Source organism: Eucyclogobius newberryi, unplaced genomic scaffold (assembly GCF_026437365.1).
Source record: "Eucyclogobius newberryi isolate DKJ021-1_F unplaced genomic scaffold, fEucNew1.0.hap1 SCAF_4, whole genome shotgun sequence".
Taxonomy (NCBI): domain Eukaryota; kingdom Metazoa; phylum Chordata; class Actinopteri; order Gobiiformes; family Gobiidae; genus Eucyclogobius; species Eucyclogobius newberryi.
In genome coordinates this window covers 18745620-18760501 of record NW_027316056.1, presented here as the reverse complement: position 1 = coordinate 18760501, position 14882 = coordinate 18745620, and the positions used below count along the sequence as shown (strand labels likewise).

The following is a 14882-nucleotide window of genomic DNA, read 5'->3' as shown; positions in this document are numbered from 1 at the left end:
GGCCAGAGCGAGTTTAGCCGTCACCGTAAAGTTAACAGCAACTGACGTGCAAACAGCACACTTCCTGTTTTGCGGATAAAACGCTCCAAAATTAGATGCAAAGATGACACAATTGACCAATTTCACCCGGACAGATGCTTTTACAATATAAATGTGCTGTGCTAAAAGATTTTTACTGGCTTAGATTGTATATTTGTTTTATCACAAGTAAAGTTACTCAAAAATATATATTACTTATAAAGCTGCACGGTTTAGGATTGCGATAAGATTTGCAATTTTATAATAACATTATTCAGCTCAAATGTCACATTTAAAAACGTGTCCAGGGGAGTTGACAACAAGACTGAAATATGAACTAATTCAAGAATCACACATATTTCACATGTTTGTACAGAGCTTAACTACAGAGTTTGCCGTTTTTCCTGCAGAAACACAGGACATTGTTGTTGTGGAGGAAATGATGGCAATTCAAAAATTGGAGCTATGAGATTTGCCAAATTGCGTTATAATAATTTTGATTACATTGTGATTATTATTGTTATTACCCCCATAGTATTATAATGCCGTTGGAAGATAAATAAAGGCATTTGCTTCTTCTGAGAGTTTCCACTTCACCATCACTGGTCAAATCCACCTGTCAATCACTTAGAGCAGTAGTTCCCAGGCACCAGAGACTGCAAAATCCCAAACAACTGATTGGGCGGCGTTGGGTGTGGGAACATAAACACAACAATTGCGGTTTATTTGTTTGAAATGATCATGTTTATCATGGAAAGCATTTGGCGGGGTCAGAGTTTTTGTACTGGGCGGGACAGTCTGTAGTCAAGGAAAAAAGGTTGGGAACCACTGAGTATTTGGAGCATGACCGAGAAACACTGAATCAAAACATCAAAATCAGATCACAGTTCAATTAACATCACCCTATAGCCCGGCCCTACCCAGAATGTATTTTTTTGCACTTCCATCTTTCTTTTATCAAGATAAATGTTTGACATGTGGTGAAGCTGGGGACCTGCTTCATGTTCTCTCTTTGGGCCAACAGGCAGGATTTAGCAGCGCAAAATTAAATCCAGCCTTGGCACAACACACTACTCTGCTGCTCTAGTTGGAAGAAGGAAGAAAAATGAAAACATGCATTTTTGAGTTTATCCAGTGTTCAGCAGAATGAGCCAAAATTGGTTCAACATTGCAGACTCCGACCTCACGCAAAGACAAACTCTAAATACTGTGTCGATGTTTGAATAAAACTTCCTGTTGATACTTAACAAGTCAAGCATACCTTTGATTCACTTCATGTTTCGGCCACACCCTGACTCCTATCGGCAACACACACACACACACAGTTATTATATGTTTGGCTTCATGGGATTGGAATAAAAGATCACACAACAATACCTCAAGAATAATACTTTTGTAGTGTATAGTACTGTGCTTGATGAATATGTTTGACAAGTTTGTGCAAAAAAAAAAAAAGGAAAATGTCAAAGTTGACTTCAAGACAGGATTGTTAAGTTGTAATGTTCTAGGTAAACGGAGACATTAAAAGTTGTCGGACCTCTGTCCAACACAAAGCCCCTGTCATTATCATTAGAGGCCGAAATTCTATCTGCAGCGTCCCCTCAGCCATGGGAACAGGCACAGGGAGAGTGAGCTGAGAGAGCAACAACATGAGACCCAGAGTCTATGGAGTCCTCGGTCACCACTGCACTCGACTGGACTGAGACATCCAACAGACAAAGAGGTCCGCATAGATGCCATAACATAATCCCTTTGCAAAGTGTGGCCCTGTTTATAAAGTGAAAGATCTCCTGACCTCTTGCTTCGCTAATGTAGGACAGTATAGGGGCATTAAGCAGGAGGAGGGGCAGATTAGCACTGTCCCGTCACAGCTGTAGCAGTGAATATATAGTATATAAGTCACCTCCCTCAGCGTCCCGTTGTGCACCACACCACACACCCCCAACCCCGAGGGCAGACAGAACAAGCTCTGCCTGATGACACGGTCGCGGGACAAGCGCAGTGAGACTGACCTATTCAAACTGACACATATTGAATGGCTGGGTGAAATGGACTGGAAATTACTTTGCTGCAATAACTGTTTGTGCTGCTTTGGGTTTTTATAACTGTCAAAATAATTTATGGAGAAAAAAACATTTGTGACAGACTTAAACAGGGTTCGATCAGGCAACTCCAGAGGCACTATGCTGAATCTCACATAGAAAGCAATAAGAACACACTTTTCTGATTACTCCCAAGAAATGATTTATCAGTATATTTTTTATACATTTTACAAATTAGGTTTAATAAGTAAACAATCAAATCTTCATTCATCAACTGCCTCCTTAGCAATAAGCTTAGCTTAAAGTTGTTAGTGAAATGAATGTGTAGGATAGTAGTAGAGCTAGGCAGGGAGCCTCCAGCAGGAGTTAGATAAGGTGGGAACCATTAGCCACAAGGTTTGATAATCTGCAATGAAATGACATCATGGAAGAATAGTTCAAAACCGGCACGGACAAGTCTGAACTCAGAACTGCCTATCAATGTGAGTAAGGCCGATCTCAAAGCCATTTCTCAGCCCCCCGACAGTCACACATCGAGTATGTACACTATATATCGTGTATTTGTGAGGTAACGTTTGAGGCACTAGAAATAAGACCAGTCTCCTCTGACCAGACCAGTCTCCTTTGACCAGACCAGTCTCCTCTGACCAGACCAGTCTCCTCTGACCAGACCAGTCTCCTCTGACCAGACCAGTCTCCTTTGACCAGACCAGTCTCCTCTGACCAGACCAGTCTCCTCTGACCAGACCAGTCTCCTTTGACCAGACCAGTCTCCTCTGACCAGACCAGTCTCCTCTGACCAGACCAGTCTCCTTTGACCAGACCAGTCTCCTTTGACCAGTCTCCTTTGACCAGTCTCCTTTGACGAGTCTCCTTTGACGAGTCTCCTTTGACCTGCCTCGAGCATGCGCACTCACGAGCAGCAGAGACAGTTTGACACTATTGACAAACGCTGAGGATAATCGCGGATACTTTGTCAGAGGTTCCATTTCCATTTTAGGCCGGTTATAACGCACAGAAACCGGTTTGTTCTGTACCAAACAAACAGAAGGCGTCACTTGGCCCAATGAGCCAAACAACCAAACGCGTAAATGCGGAAATGACAGGCACACATGCAACTTGTAGCGTGTAAAGACTCAAACAGGTAACGATAATTAGCCCATAGATATCCTACATATGAAGACGTTTCACCAAAAAATTAGCCTACAACGGAGATCTACGAAAGGCGGCTAGACTTGCACTGAAAACAACGTGCGCGCTTTCCCTTACGCAAAACCAGACGCGATCTAAGAACACGTCTAGCACGGGAAAGAAAGGGTCGTCTACGTACCGGTTAAAACGCCTCAGTAATGCCTTTGTACTATTCCAGCCGCGCGTCGTTGTGTCGGATCGTTGTAGTTTTGCGGTGAGTTGACTCCTCCACCACAGCTGCAGCGGGCGCACAGAATATGAACAAAAATGAGTCAAAGAGCGTCACGTCGGCCGTAACTCCGCCCCCTCTGGTCGACCCCACCCTTCTGCCACAGCGGGGGGGCGGAGCCAAGAGCCCGCGTGTCAATCAGCCGCTGTTCAAACTACAAAACGGGCTGAAATATACGAATAGACTCTTTTTGCAGGATGTGTCATGTTGCATTCTCTTACACTTTACTTTCCTGCATCAGTCATATGTAGGAGGCGTCAAAAGTTTTTTTACATTTTTTTTTTCATAATGTGTGTTGTTTGATGAAGAATCCAGAGCAGCAGCCATTTTGTGCACCTGCATGACGCACAGGACACACCTTTATCATGTCGAAACCAGGCGCACCATGAGTCACTGCAGTCGAGAAGCTCTCAGCTACGTTCTCAGGAAAAGGGTTACAGTTTTCTTTTATTGTCCAGGCTCTTAGCGTGTAGTCTTTCACACTATGATTCATTATTCTATGTAAAAGTATCTTACATTAAGTAATGATAAATTACTCACCTACACACAAACCGTCACAAACAATGTTTTAATTTATGAATTAACAATAATGGAGACAAATAAACCTAAAACAGATAAGTTCTAAATAAATAGGCCATATGTGTCATTCAATTTCGTGTGTTTGTGTGTTTAGTGTGTAGTGTGTAGTGTGTGTGTAGTGTACTGTATCTCATACAGAGAGAGGCAATGCTGGTGGGCCTTTGACTACACATACATAAATCATATTCTATCAAACAGACCAATAAACCTAAAACAAAATACAATCCAAATACATTCTAAATAAACAGGCCATATGTGTCATTCGATTGTGTGTGTGTGTGTGCGTGTGTGTGTGTGTGTGTGTTTGTTTGTGTGTGTGTGTGTGTTTGTGTTTGTGTGTGCGTGTAGTATGTGCGTGTAGTGTGTGTGTGCGTGTGTGTGCGTGTAGTGTGTGTGTGTGTGCGCGTGTGTGTAGTGTGTGAGTATGTGTAGTGTGTAATGTGTAGGTGTATGTGTGTGTGTGTGTGTAGTGTGTGTGTGTAGTGTGTGCGTGCGTGCGTGCGTGTAGTGTACTATATTTCATACAGAGAGAACCAATGCTGGGCCTTTGACTACAATTCTATCAAACATAGACTAATGCACATTTTTGTGAAAAGCTTCAGACCCTATTAACACCATTGTGTGAACGCTAGGCTGATTTTATTAGTCTATGCATTATAGGCACAGGACCCCCAGGCTTCCTCTGCACTCAGACTATCGCCTGATGTTTTCAGCTGAGGCTGTTTTGGTGGCCTCTCAGGTCTCTGGTTAGTTGACACAGAGGTTACTGGACATGAATGGGGCTTTTGTGTTTAAATAGAAGTCTATTTACTAGAGCCAAGAGAAAAACACCATCAGACCACATACAGTAGGACTTCCAGTCAAAATAATCACATATTTTATTAGGTTATTAAAGAATGCAATTTTCAGTGGATATGTCCAGGAATATTGCAAGGTTTGTAATAAAATGTGGCATTGTTAAAGCCATAGTACAGAATGTTTTGGTCAAAACACTATCTCATCTAAAATATAGACTAATTATGTTTTTTGCACTTGGTTGTTTACATCGCCTTGTATCCACTAGGCCTACTTAACCGGGACAAGGTGCTTTTGCAGCACCTGCCCATCCACATGCAAACACAGACCATGCACCTCCAGCAAGTTACTTACTGTTGCTTTAACTATAGGCCTAATTTATGCGGTCACAGCACATTTTCTCTGTGAATCACCACTTGTTCATGGGTTTCAAAGTGTTGAAAATCTATCATCTTTTGAATGAGCAAAAAACACTCATAAATAGGAAGCAGTGACAGAGATGTGAATGATATATGATATGATTCTTCTCATAAAAAAACTTTGATTACGACATTAAGACCTTTTTTTCTTTTACCATTTATGGAATCAATTTTCAAATTTAACATGGTTGATTGGTGCATGTGTTTCATGTACTGCTCCCCTCCAGAACAGCAGCTCATGTAGTTGGTCTCACAGTTCAGTCAGACTCACATTCCAGGGGAGGACAAGCTGATATGATGTGATCCACAATACTGCTCTGTCTGCCTTCAGCCCCATGTGCCGCACACACTCCACAGGAAATGGGCCCATTGTCCCTGTGAGAGGAAGCCGGCCAAAGCACTGGATTGATGGAGACACTATGGTTAATTATTAATCCTGACACAGAGACACTGTACTGTTGCATGGCCTCACGATGGATGTTTGGCCAAATAGACAGCGGGGAAAAGTCAGCACAGGCCATGTATTTTGGACAGAACCGTGTTTTATGCCTTACTAAGTTCGGTCTTCAGTTGTAATATTGGAACAAAGTAAAATGCATTTAACTTGGTTTTACATTGACTTGTACTACCAGCAGAGGGAGACACAGCTCCACCAGAAGAGTGCATGTTTTACGTTGAATTATCTGTCATATAGGTTTCTGGACCCTGTGGTGAAAATGGTTTGGTATTTCAAAACATGTGGATATCTTGTGTGCAGAAATAACAATTACAACCGTAGAGTCAGTAATATGGAGTCTTAATACTGAGTCACTGGCACTTAAATCAAAATAGCCTGCTGTCAATAAGTGCAGAGGATCTAACAAGCACAGGCAGGCTAAAATAATTAAGTTTTTATGAACCCGTATATATTTTAGTGAATGCTAAATATTACTATCCTATTTATGAGTTGCGAACGGATGAGAAAGCAAAATATTATATGTATTGATTGGGGGAAAACAGGATGCTGAAAGTCATGAATTTAGTTTCATTACAAGATAAATTATTATTATTATTATTATTATTATTATTATTATTATTATTATTATTATTATTATTACGACTTATTGTTGCCATAAGAATTGAAACATATAAATAACTTTGTAATTCAGCAGTACAATCTCAAGATACATCAGTAGTGTAATAAAAAATTCCCACACAAGCCATATTATTACAGCGAGTACAAAAACGATAATATGATTGAACTACATATCCCACGATGCTTTGCTCTGAAGATGACCAAATGGAACAGAGAGCAACAGACCGAGCTTCACCGCTTTGACAGCTCCAAGTTTACAAGAAACGGACAAATGCGGTGGTAACGAGACATGACTGATTTTAATACGTAAGTAAGCCCTTTTTCTGCAGCGTTTTAAGTATCACTCGTACACGTTGATGTTTTTAAAATGTGTTATTGTCACTGGTGTTAACTTCTGTCCAAACTTGGTCAGGGGGAATTTCCTTAAGTGTCTTCAGGGTCATGGGGGAAAAATGAGCGATGATGTTGCATGATGCTTGCTTTTTTTGCTCCATATTTCAGTTGTCAAAAAATAGTCGCACAAAAGGCTATTATTATTGTTATTTTCCGTTTGTTTTTGTATATGCTGCTAACTTTGCTAACGCTCACTCTGCACTGGACATGATGCCTTCAAGGACATGCTGCACTGATTTGGTGAAAATTTGCATATCCAATTTCAAACGTTGCATAGCCCACTTTTGTAATATTTGGGACTGTTGTTTGCATTCAGCCTACAAAACCGGTTATTTTCAAGGTAAAATAGATTAGAGTCTGAATTGAGCCCGTGGCAGGAAGGTGCAGCCTCCACACAAATGTTGAGATGGGTCCTCAATGGCACCTTTGTTTGTCACTCATTTATCAATACAGTGTGCATTCAACAGTGTAAAAGGGGTCAGCCTCACCAATGTATTGTGTAAACTCAAATTATTAGGCAATCAGTGTAATGTCTTTAGTTTACTTGTAGAAAATTCAGAAAAAGTGCATGCGGCGTACTTGCTGGAAGGTGTATGCATTGTTAGGTTGATACATGTAGCTATTTCTCTATCACAAGAGAAAATGCCAATAAACAAAACAAAAAGGCAAACTAAATCCTGTATTTGATGGTTGGTATTTGTGTAGGTTTATAGCACGTGACAAATTACCTTGTTATTATTGACCCGCATCTAGTTTCAGAAGCGTTTTACTTTGACATGTGATTCAGGACAATATTTAGGCTTTACACAAGATGAACAGTGAACGCACCCTGACTACATTCAAACAACCCCGTGACTAAATGTTTTGGTGGTTGTAAATCTTTGCTGCAGATGTGGTCATCAAGAAACAGGACAGGTCAATGCCAAAACTAGATTAGCATTATGGCGTTTAGGATCACCCCTGAGCCGCCCTGGGACAAGGAAGTGACTCAGCCTCCATCTTTGTTCTATTGTGTTCAGGACATCCTTTACAGCAAGACAAACAGAGGTCACAATGAATAAGAAAACATTTTGTGTCAAGACAAGAATCAAGCCTAACATCTGCCAGTATTTCCCCGAAATGTGTGGACAATAAATGCATATCCTAATGTTCCTCAAATATAAGATTAGACAGACTTTGGTCTAGAGTCGTAGACAATGGCGTAATGGATACGACATTTTGGTAAAACAAGCCTTGTTGGGGGTTGGTTAGTCCTTTTTATTTTTGTGTGTCTTGATTAGCTGAATTTAGATTTTTTGTAGTTTGAGGAATCATGTACAGCCCAGGACACACGATAAAGCACCTGTTGTTTATGTTGAGTTTATTTGTAGCTGGTTTCGAGGGTAGGGATGGGCAATATGTTGGTTTCTGTAACGGCATTGGTGAATATTGTAAGGTTTTCACCAGATATTGGTTGGCTTGAGTTGATATTTGACACCAGTATTTTTCCTAAGTTGCTCCAGTCAATCACTCTGTGCCCATGTGTCATTCCCAGTCATCAGTTGTCAGTGCATCCGATTTGTCATATTGAACAGATGGAATGAGTAAAAATGGAAAAAGAAGAGCACACAACAGCAAGACAAATATCGCATTGGTATCAGATCATCACTAGTCTAGCGTAACAATCTGATACCGTCTTTAAATAGCTTTATGTTCTGTCACGGTGCAGGACACTCGTGCCTCAAATGCTGTCCCTGTGCCATGCTGTCTTGTGACAAACACATAAATAGTTGGAACTGGATGGACATTAGGGTCCACATTTGAAATGCTCTCTTGATGAAATATTTGTATATTTAGTCTGGTAGATTTAGTTTCTTGTCATAATGCAAGCTTTCAAAGGTTTGATAAAACACATCATTTTTAAACCTTAAAATCCCATGTTTAAAAATATCTAATTACAGTCTGCAAATCTGTGACTAGTGCTGTAGAAAAAAAACATTATTTACATTGTCACAATGCTCTAAACCCAAGTAGATAGACTCATTTGTATAATACTGGCCACTCATGACTCTTTGTATCTTTGATGCAAATATCGAGTGAGAACATAAAGGTTCTCTGATATGGCTCTGTTCTATCTAAACCCTGTACAGGCTGACACAACGGCCCCGGCTTCCTTTTAAGTTCCTTTTATCTTTCAGTCCGTCTCTGGCACTAATATACAGCAGGCCTTCCAGTCTGCAGCCCTTGGCCCGTCTCCTCCCCCTCTCGCCCCGCCTCACTGTTGCTCTTTCACTGCCTCTGTCAGGACAGGACAAGCTCAGCACGGGACAGCGAGAAGCCGGCCGGAAGAGCGACACTTCTAGCAAAACTAGAGCGTTAATCGGACAAACTGATGAAAGTGCACAGAGCTTCCCCCTTTTCATTCAAGACATCTGGAGTTCTGGATTTGAACAGTAAGTGTATGTTTATTGCATAGGAAATTGAATGAGAGGTCAATGTTATTAGCCTTGTAGCATGCTGTTAGTCAATGCTGTGCTTGTGTTGCTTTGGTCTTTGTATAGAGGTGGATGGGTAAATATGCTTGTCTAGTTGCACATCATTAACCTTCAGTTTATCAGAGGTGGGCCTCAATGACTTACATATAACTTCTGAACAAATTGCGCTTGCTGTTTACTCTAAGATAGTTTGTTAATGTTTTTTTCCACCCCACACCACATCTGCTTTAAAATGACAACGTTAGATTCTGTGGAGATCTATATTGGTTCCCAAACATTTTATTTATGGACAAGAGCACTGTCTATTCAAAGCTTTTACTGACATAGTTTATCATTTGTTTTGTATACAATACTTTGTTAACCTATACTTTCATTTCAGTCAGATTGTCCTTAATAACTAAAGTATTACTACCGTTATAGTACATCCCATCTCTGCTAATGATATACAATATGTCTTTTGATTTCAGAAGAGAAGTGTGTTTGTTTCATTTAGTATTCTGGTTTGGTATTGTTGTCTGTTAAGTAATCTGCTTTCATTAGAGCTTCTTAGCCTTGAAACTCTGCTCAATATTGAACAATGTGCTTCTTTGTGCTCAGTTTGTCAGGAACATTTCTGCCTCAAAGGCCAAGGTACTGCGTCTTCCAGCAGAGCCTCTAATCCTGTGGCGGAGAAGTTGTTAGGAGTAAGTTATTGTTGGACATTTAAGACGTTTTTGTGCTTGCCTGGGAGATAATTTGCTAACCACATGGAGAGAGCGATAAATGCTATAGGTTTGTAAAACTCATTTGGTGGTCCTTTCACTTGGAGCTCCTTTCCATATTTAGCTCTCCAGTTGTTGGCTCGCATTCTTGTGAACTTTATATTTGTCGCAATCCACACAACAAATAATTTCACTGTTATAAGTTCACGTGGCAACTAAATCATAATTACATTTCAAACCTCTGTATTCTATCAATTGTGTGTTTAAAACCACACCAAACAATGTAATCTGAGTTTGCGTTCTAACCCTTTACACCACTGCCAGCTCATTTCCTGTCCGTTTGCTTTCAATTGGACTAAAATTAAATATTAGCTTTCAATGGGGCACCACTGTATTTACTTTGTACTATGATATCATATTTTATAATCACACATGTTTAGCTGGCAACTACTTCCAATGATATACATATAAAGAGAGAGTATAGTAAATAAACCTTGTTAGAAGTGCTAATAAGTGACAGAGGATAGTGAGTGCAGAGTTAGGTTTACAACCTTATGTGGGTTAATAGAAGTTAATGTTTAATCCTTATTCCTCTAAGATGCATCGATCCTGCTGGCTTCCTTACTGTAATATACATCCTTTATGGCATCATACATTGGCTGAATTAACACATCGATGCTTTCAATTGGGCCTATTTGTAATGGTTGTTTGTGTCTCTCAATGGCAACCAGAGAAACATCAGAGACCATAACTACTTTGTAACCTTTTCTGATGGAGGGTACGCCACATATTTGTCTCCAGGTCAGGTCAGATCTGTGGCGAGTCGACCCCACTCACAGTAACAATCATGATTTTCAAAGTATTTTTGAGCAATAAAAACAGTTTAATCCGTACTGTGGAACATTCTAAACAAAACAAGAGAGAAAAGCAAATGGCGGACCTCACATCAGAAAGGTTACATAGTGTACTTGTTTTTATTATTCATTTAAGTAAATATATAAAACATAGACACAGAGAGCAAAAAATAAACACAGAACTAAAATTACACACAGCTCGTTTAACATAAAAAGTCCCATTTAGTCCAATATGGTTCATGTTTTTAAATATATATCGATTTTTAAAAAAAAAAATATCACCTGTGCCGAGCCTGTGATATGAGCAGCTAACTGGTCTCAGTGAAAGGACGTCATTATCCAGATTCATAAAAGTCTCGTGCTGCAGGTGGACAGTGGCTGTATGACGCCAATGGCAACAGTGTGATCTGTGAAGTGATGCATGTCGCTGCCTTATCTCCACAGCAGCATGTGACCTTTGCCCTTCACACTGTCACTGATTAGGCCCAAATAAAGTCTCAAACTCGCCTCTCTACAAATGAAAGTAACATGCCTAATCAAAACAAACATAGAACTATACATTCTTTGCATTAGGGATGTCACAATATCAAATTTTAGTGTTACAATTCTTGTGTCATCATACAAACTATTATTCACAGTTATCTAGTTACATTCAAATGTGTTAGTATTATGTTAATCTGACATAAACAACATAATGAAGAGCACTTTACACTAACCTTTTACAGCACAAATTGTATTGAAACTACTTTTGCTTCCATAATACGATTGTTATATTTATGTTTTGATTATTCAGTCACAGTATAATCCTACCTATTATCAAATATCCTTACTGGACATCTCTTTGTGATGTATTTTGTATTATTTTTGTTTTGATAATGGTATGTAGCTTTTTACTATGGCTGCTAAATCTGGACCTCAGCTTCCAGTCGACGTGTGTTCCTTTTAAAGCTGGCGCCAAACCAATATAAAAGGCTGTATGTACTGTAGTGTGAAACGCATGCACGAGATATATAAACATACTGCACCCAATTACTTTCGAAATGGATGAAATACTTAAGCAATCCGTATTGGGAATGTGAAATTAAAGCAAGCATTGTGTATTGGTTTAGTAGCAATATACATTTCAGAAAAAGAAGATGACATGAATAGTAACAAAGTGTTTTGCTTTGCCCCCTGTGCTTCCTCTTTGCCATCCTGTGCTTCCTCTTTGCCCTCCTGTGCCTCCTCTTTGCCCCACTATGCCTCCTCTTTGCCCCCCTGTGCCTCCTCTTTACCCCTGTGCCTCCTCTTTGCCCACTGTGCCTCCTCTTTGCCCCCCTGTACCTCCTCTTTGCCCCCCTGTGCCTCCTCTTTGCCCACTGTGCCTCCTCTTTGCCCCCCTGTGCCTCCTCTTTGCCCACTGTGCCTCCTCTTTGCCCACTGTGCCTCCTCTTTGCCCCACTATGCCTCCTCTTTGCCCCCCTGTGCCTCCTCTTTGCCCCCCTGTGCCTCCTCTTTACCCCCTGTGCCTCCTCTTTGCCCACTGTGCCTCCTCTTTGCCCACTGTGCCTCCTCTTTGCCCACTGTGCCTCCTCTTTGCCCACCGTGCCTCCACTGTGCCCACTGTGCCTCCACTGTGCCTCCTCTCTGCCCCCCTGTGCCTCCCTTTCACTCCTGTGTGCCTGCGCTCACGTACACCGCTGCTGAAGGGCATTGTTTGCACAGAGTATTAACCAGTGATCAGCTTTAACCACCCTTTACCTCTGCGGAGGGCAACTCGGGCACAGTCCAGACTCCAAGGTCAGATAAAGTCTCTTACAAAACAGATTTCAATGTTTATGATTGCATTTTAAGCCTGTGTTGTTGCTGGTAATGATCTCGACTACAGGGCAAATCTTGACGTGTAGGAAAAATGCCCGATCCTATTACTCAGCTGACAGTTTTTCCTTTGGCTCTCCGCCTGGCACAGTTGAAGGACAATGATACAAAGGCGAAGGAGAGGGCTAATAAGCATGTCCCTGGTGTAAACCCTAAATGGCTGACAGGGTCTCGCATGGCTGCATGGTTAACCACCTCACAGTGCTGTCCCTTGAGCGATAAATGGGAGCTGACAGTGGGACTCACTGGAAAGCAAGGGCACACACCAAAATACAGTCCTATTGGAAAAAGTTGGGACACCGACGACTAACAAGGATGTGCTTAGCTCTCAGACAATATGTTTCAACATTGATAACTAAATTGCTACATTGACAACTTCTCTTACTGATATTGTAGCAATCATAAAGAATGGCACGTTAAGAATCAACAGCAACTTATCTCAAAACCCATGTAAATGTTTTAATATAAATATGTATTTAATATAATGTTAATAATACAAGTAATTGTTACGTTATACAAACCTGAACATTCAATTTCAATCTTGTTTTTTCTCATCAGAACCAATTTCATGTAAGTGTAACGTTACAATTATTGTGAGAAAAAACAACACAATTCAATGATTATTCACGATTACTGAGACTGTGATACTAACAATAGTGATATATTTTATTTTTTCTTAATTCCCATTGTTCAACCTCAAATTTGTGACCAACGTCATGACATTTTTAGACTATACTTGAAGTAAAAGGACTTAAGATATTTCAATTTTAACTAAAGTTGTCACTATTATTATGTGTATTTCTTAGGATTATATTGTGACCTGAATAATGCCGCTTATCAATTAACCTTCTAATCATTTAATGCAAGCCATAATCCACAGTTTTTTCCTTGCATAATTAATAAAATGAACACATTTTCCAATGATTAGGTGAAGAAGGCAGTCTTGGAGTAAGTGCTGAGTTTAGTTTGGCAGCACTAGACCACTCAGCTGATTGAAGTGTATGAGACGCAGTGGCCCAAACCCTGTGTATGTGTGTATGTGTGAGTGTGTGGACAGATATAGTGTGTGGACGGATATAGTGTGGCGCTAGTGACACTGGGAGGGTTCATTTAATTTGGTGTGTGTGCGTTGTGGAGTGTGCACAGCTGCAGTCCTGTATCTGTGCACGTGCTATAGTCGTCACTTTAGTGTGAGCCAAGCCTTTGCCCTGCTGTCACTGCCACGAGCCCTTTGTGCGACCCTTTCTAATGTCTTCAATTACAGCATTTCATCTGCCTAAAACTTAAATTGAACCATGAAGAAAAGAAGGCATAGACATCCACTTTTAATTTGTGTACAAACTGCGAGCAACTTGTCGTACAGTTCATCTTATTTTAATTCAAGAGCATGCGGTGTGGCGTCTCTAATGTCGCCTGTATTACCTGATCTGAGAAGTGCTGCAGGCTTCTGTAACTCAAGCTGTGTGACCTGAAAACACACACAGCATTTTGTTTACAGTCAATGGGGCCTCAAACTCACAAAAGACTGGAGGGATTTAAAAAGAAATTAGATCACATATTGGCAAAATTAGTCTTTATTAGTATTATGTGTCTAAATTGTCTCAATTTTATGATGATCATAATAATACAATGTACCTCAAGGAGTACAATCCATTCTCCAAAACATTTAGTCACCTGGTTTTGCATTACTAGAGACGAGAGTCCTTGGATACAGCAACACATTTTCACTTTTGATAAAAACTACGATATAAGACTATAACTTCTTATCATTACCCAGATAGTATGTGCTCATGCATCTGCCCGGCTCATGCTCGCCTCTTTTATCTTTACAGGCCTCACAGGAGCTGCTAATGCCCTGGCGTCGTGCTTCGTCTCTGTGAACCCGGGGGCTGTGGTTTACCTCTGGATTTCGCACTGACCTCTCTTGTCCCGGTCAAACTGTCCCAGCGTGCCGCCACTGCGCCGGGTTGTGCCAGTCCTGTTTCTCCTCTCCCCTGGCCGCAGCAGCCCCCCCTGGACCCCCACTCGGCCTTCTGCCTCCATGAGGGGCGGGGGGAAGCGGCGGGGGCCCTGTCGGCAGGGCCTCTTCTGCTCAGTGCATCCCGGAACCTGCGGGACGTAAAGCCGCCTCTGTCTCAGGATGTGTCCACGCTCACAGGTAAACGCACACACACAGTAACAGTCGTAACAATGTTCATTTTGTCTTCTTTTGATTTAGCCATAAACTAGGTTTCTATTTAAAGACGGTTGACTTT

The 14882-nt window shown here is 41.0% G+C and overlaps 1 protein-coding gene across 2 annotated transcripts in view; it reads left to right on the top strand.

Moving 5' to 3' along the window:
• The first annotated feature begins 6563 nt into the window (after window positions 1–6563).
• Window positions 6564–14882, top strand: part of hap1 (huntingtin associated protein 1) — a 21799-nt gene continuing 13480 nt past the window's right edge. The window contains exons 1-3 of one of the 2 annotated variants that reach the window (XM_072462418.1): window positions 6564–6654; window positions 9026–9173; window positions 14460–14785. In XM_072462418.1, the coding sequence (XP_072318519.1) occupies window positions 14768–14785 (18 nt within the window). In that variant the 5' untranslated portion in view covers window positions 6564–6654; window positions 9026–9173; window positions 14460–14767. Of the gene's footprint in view, window positions 6655–9025; window positions 9174–12532; window positions 12550–14459; window positions 14786–14882 lie in introns of those variants that run through there. The other variant, XM_072462419.1, reaches the window with a different exon arrangement.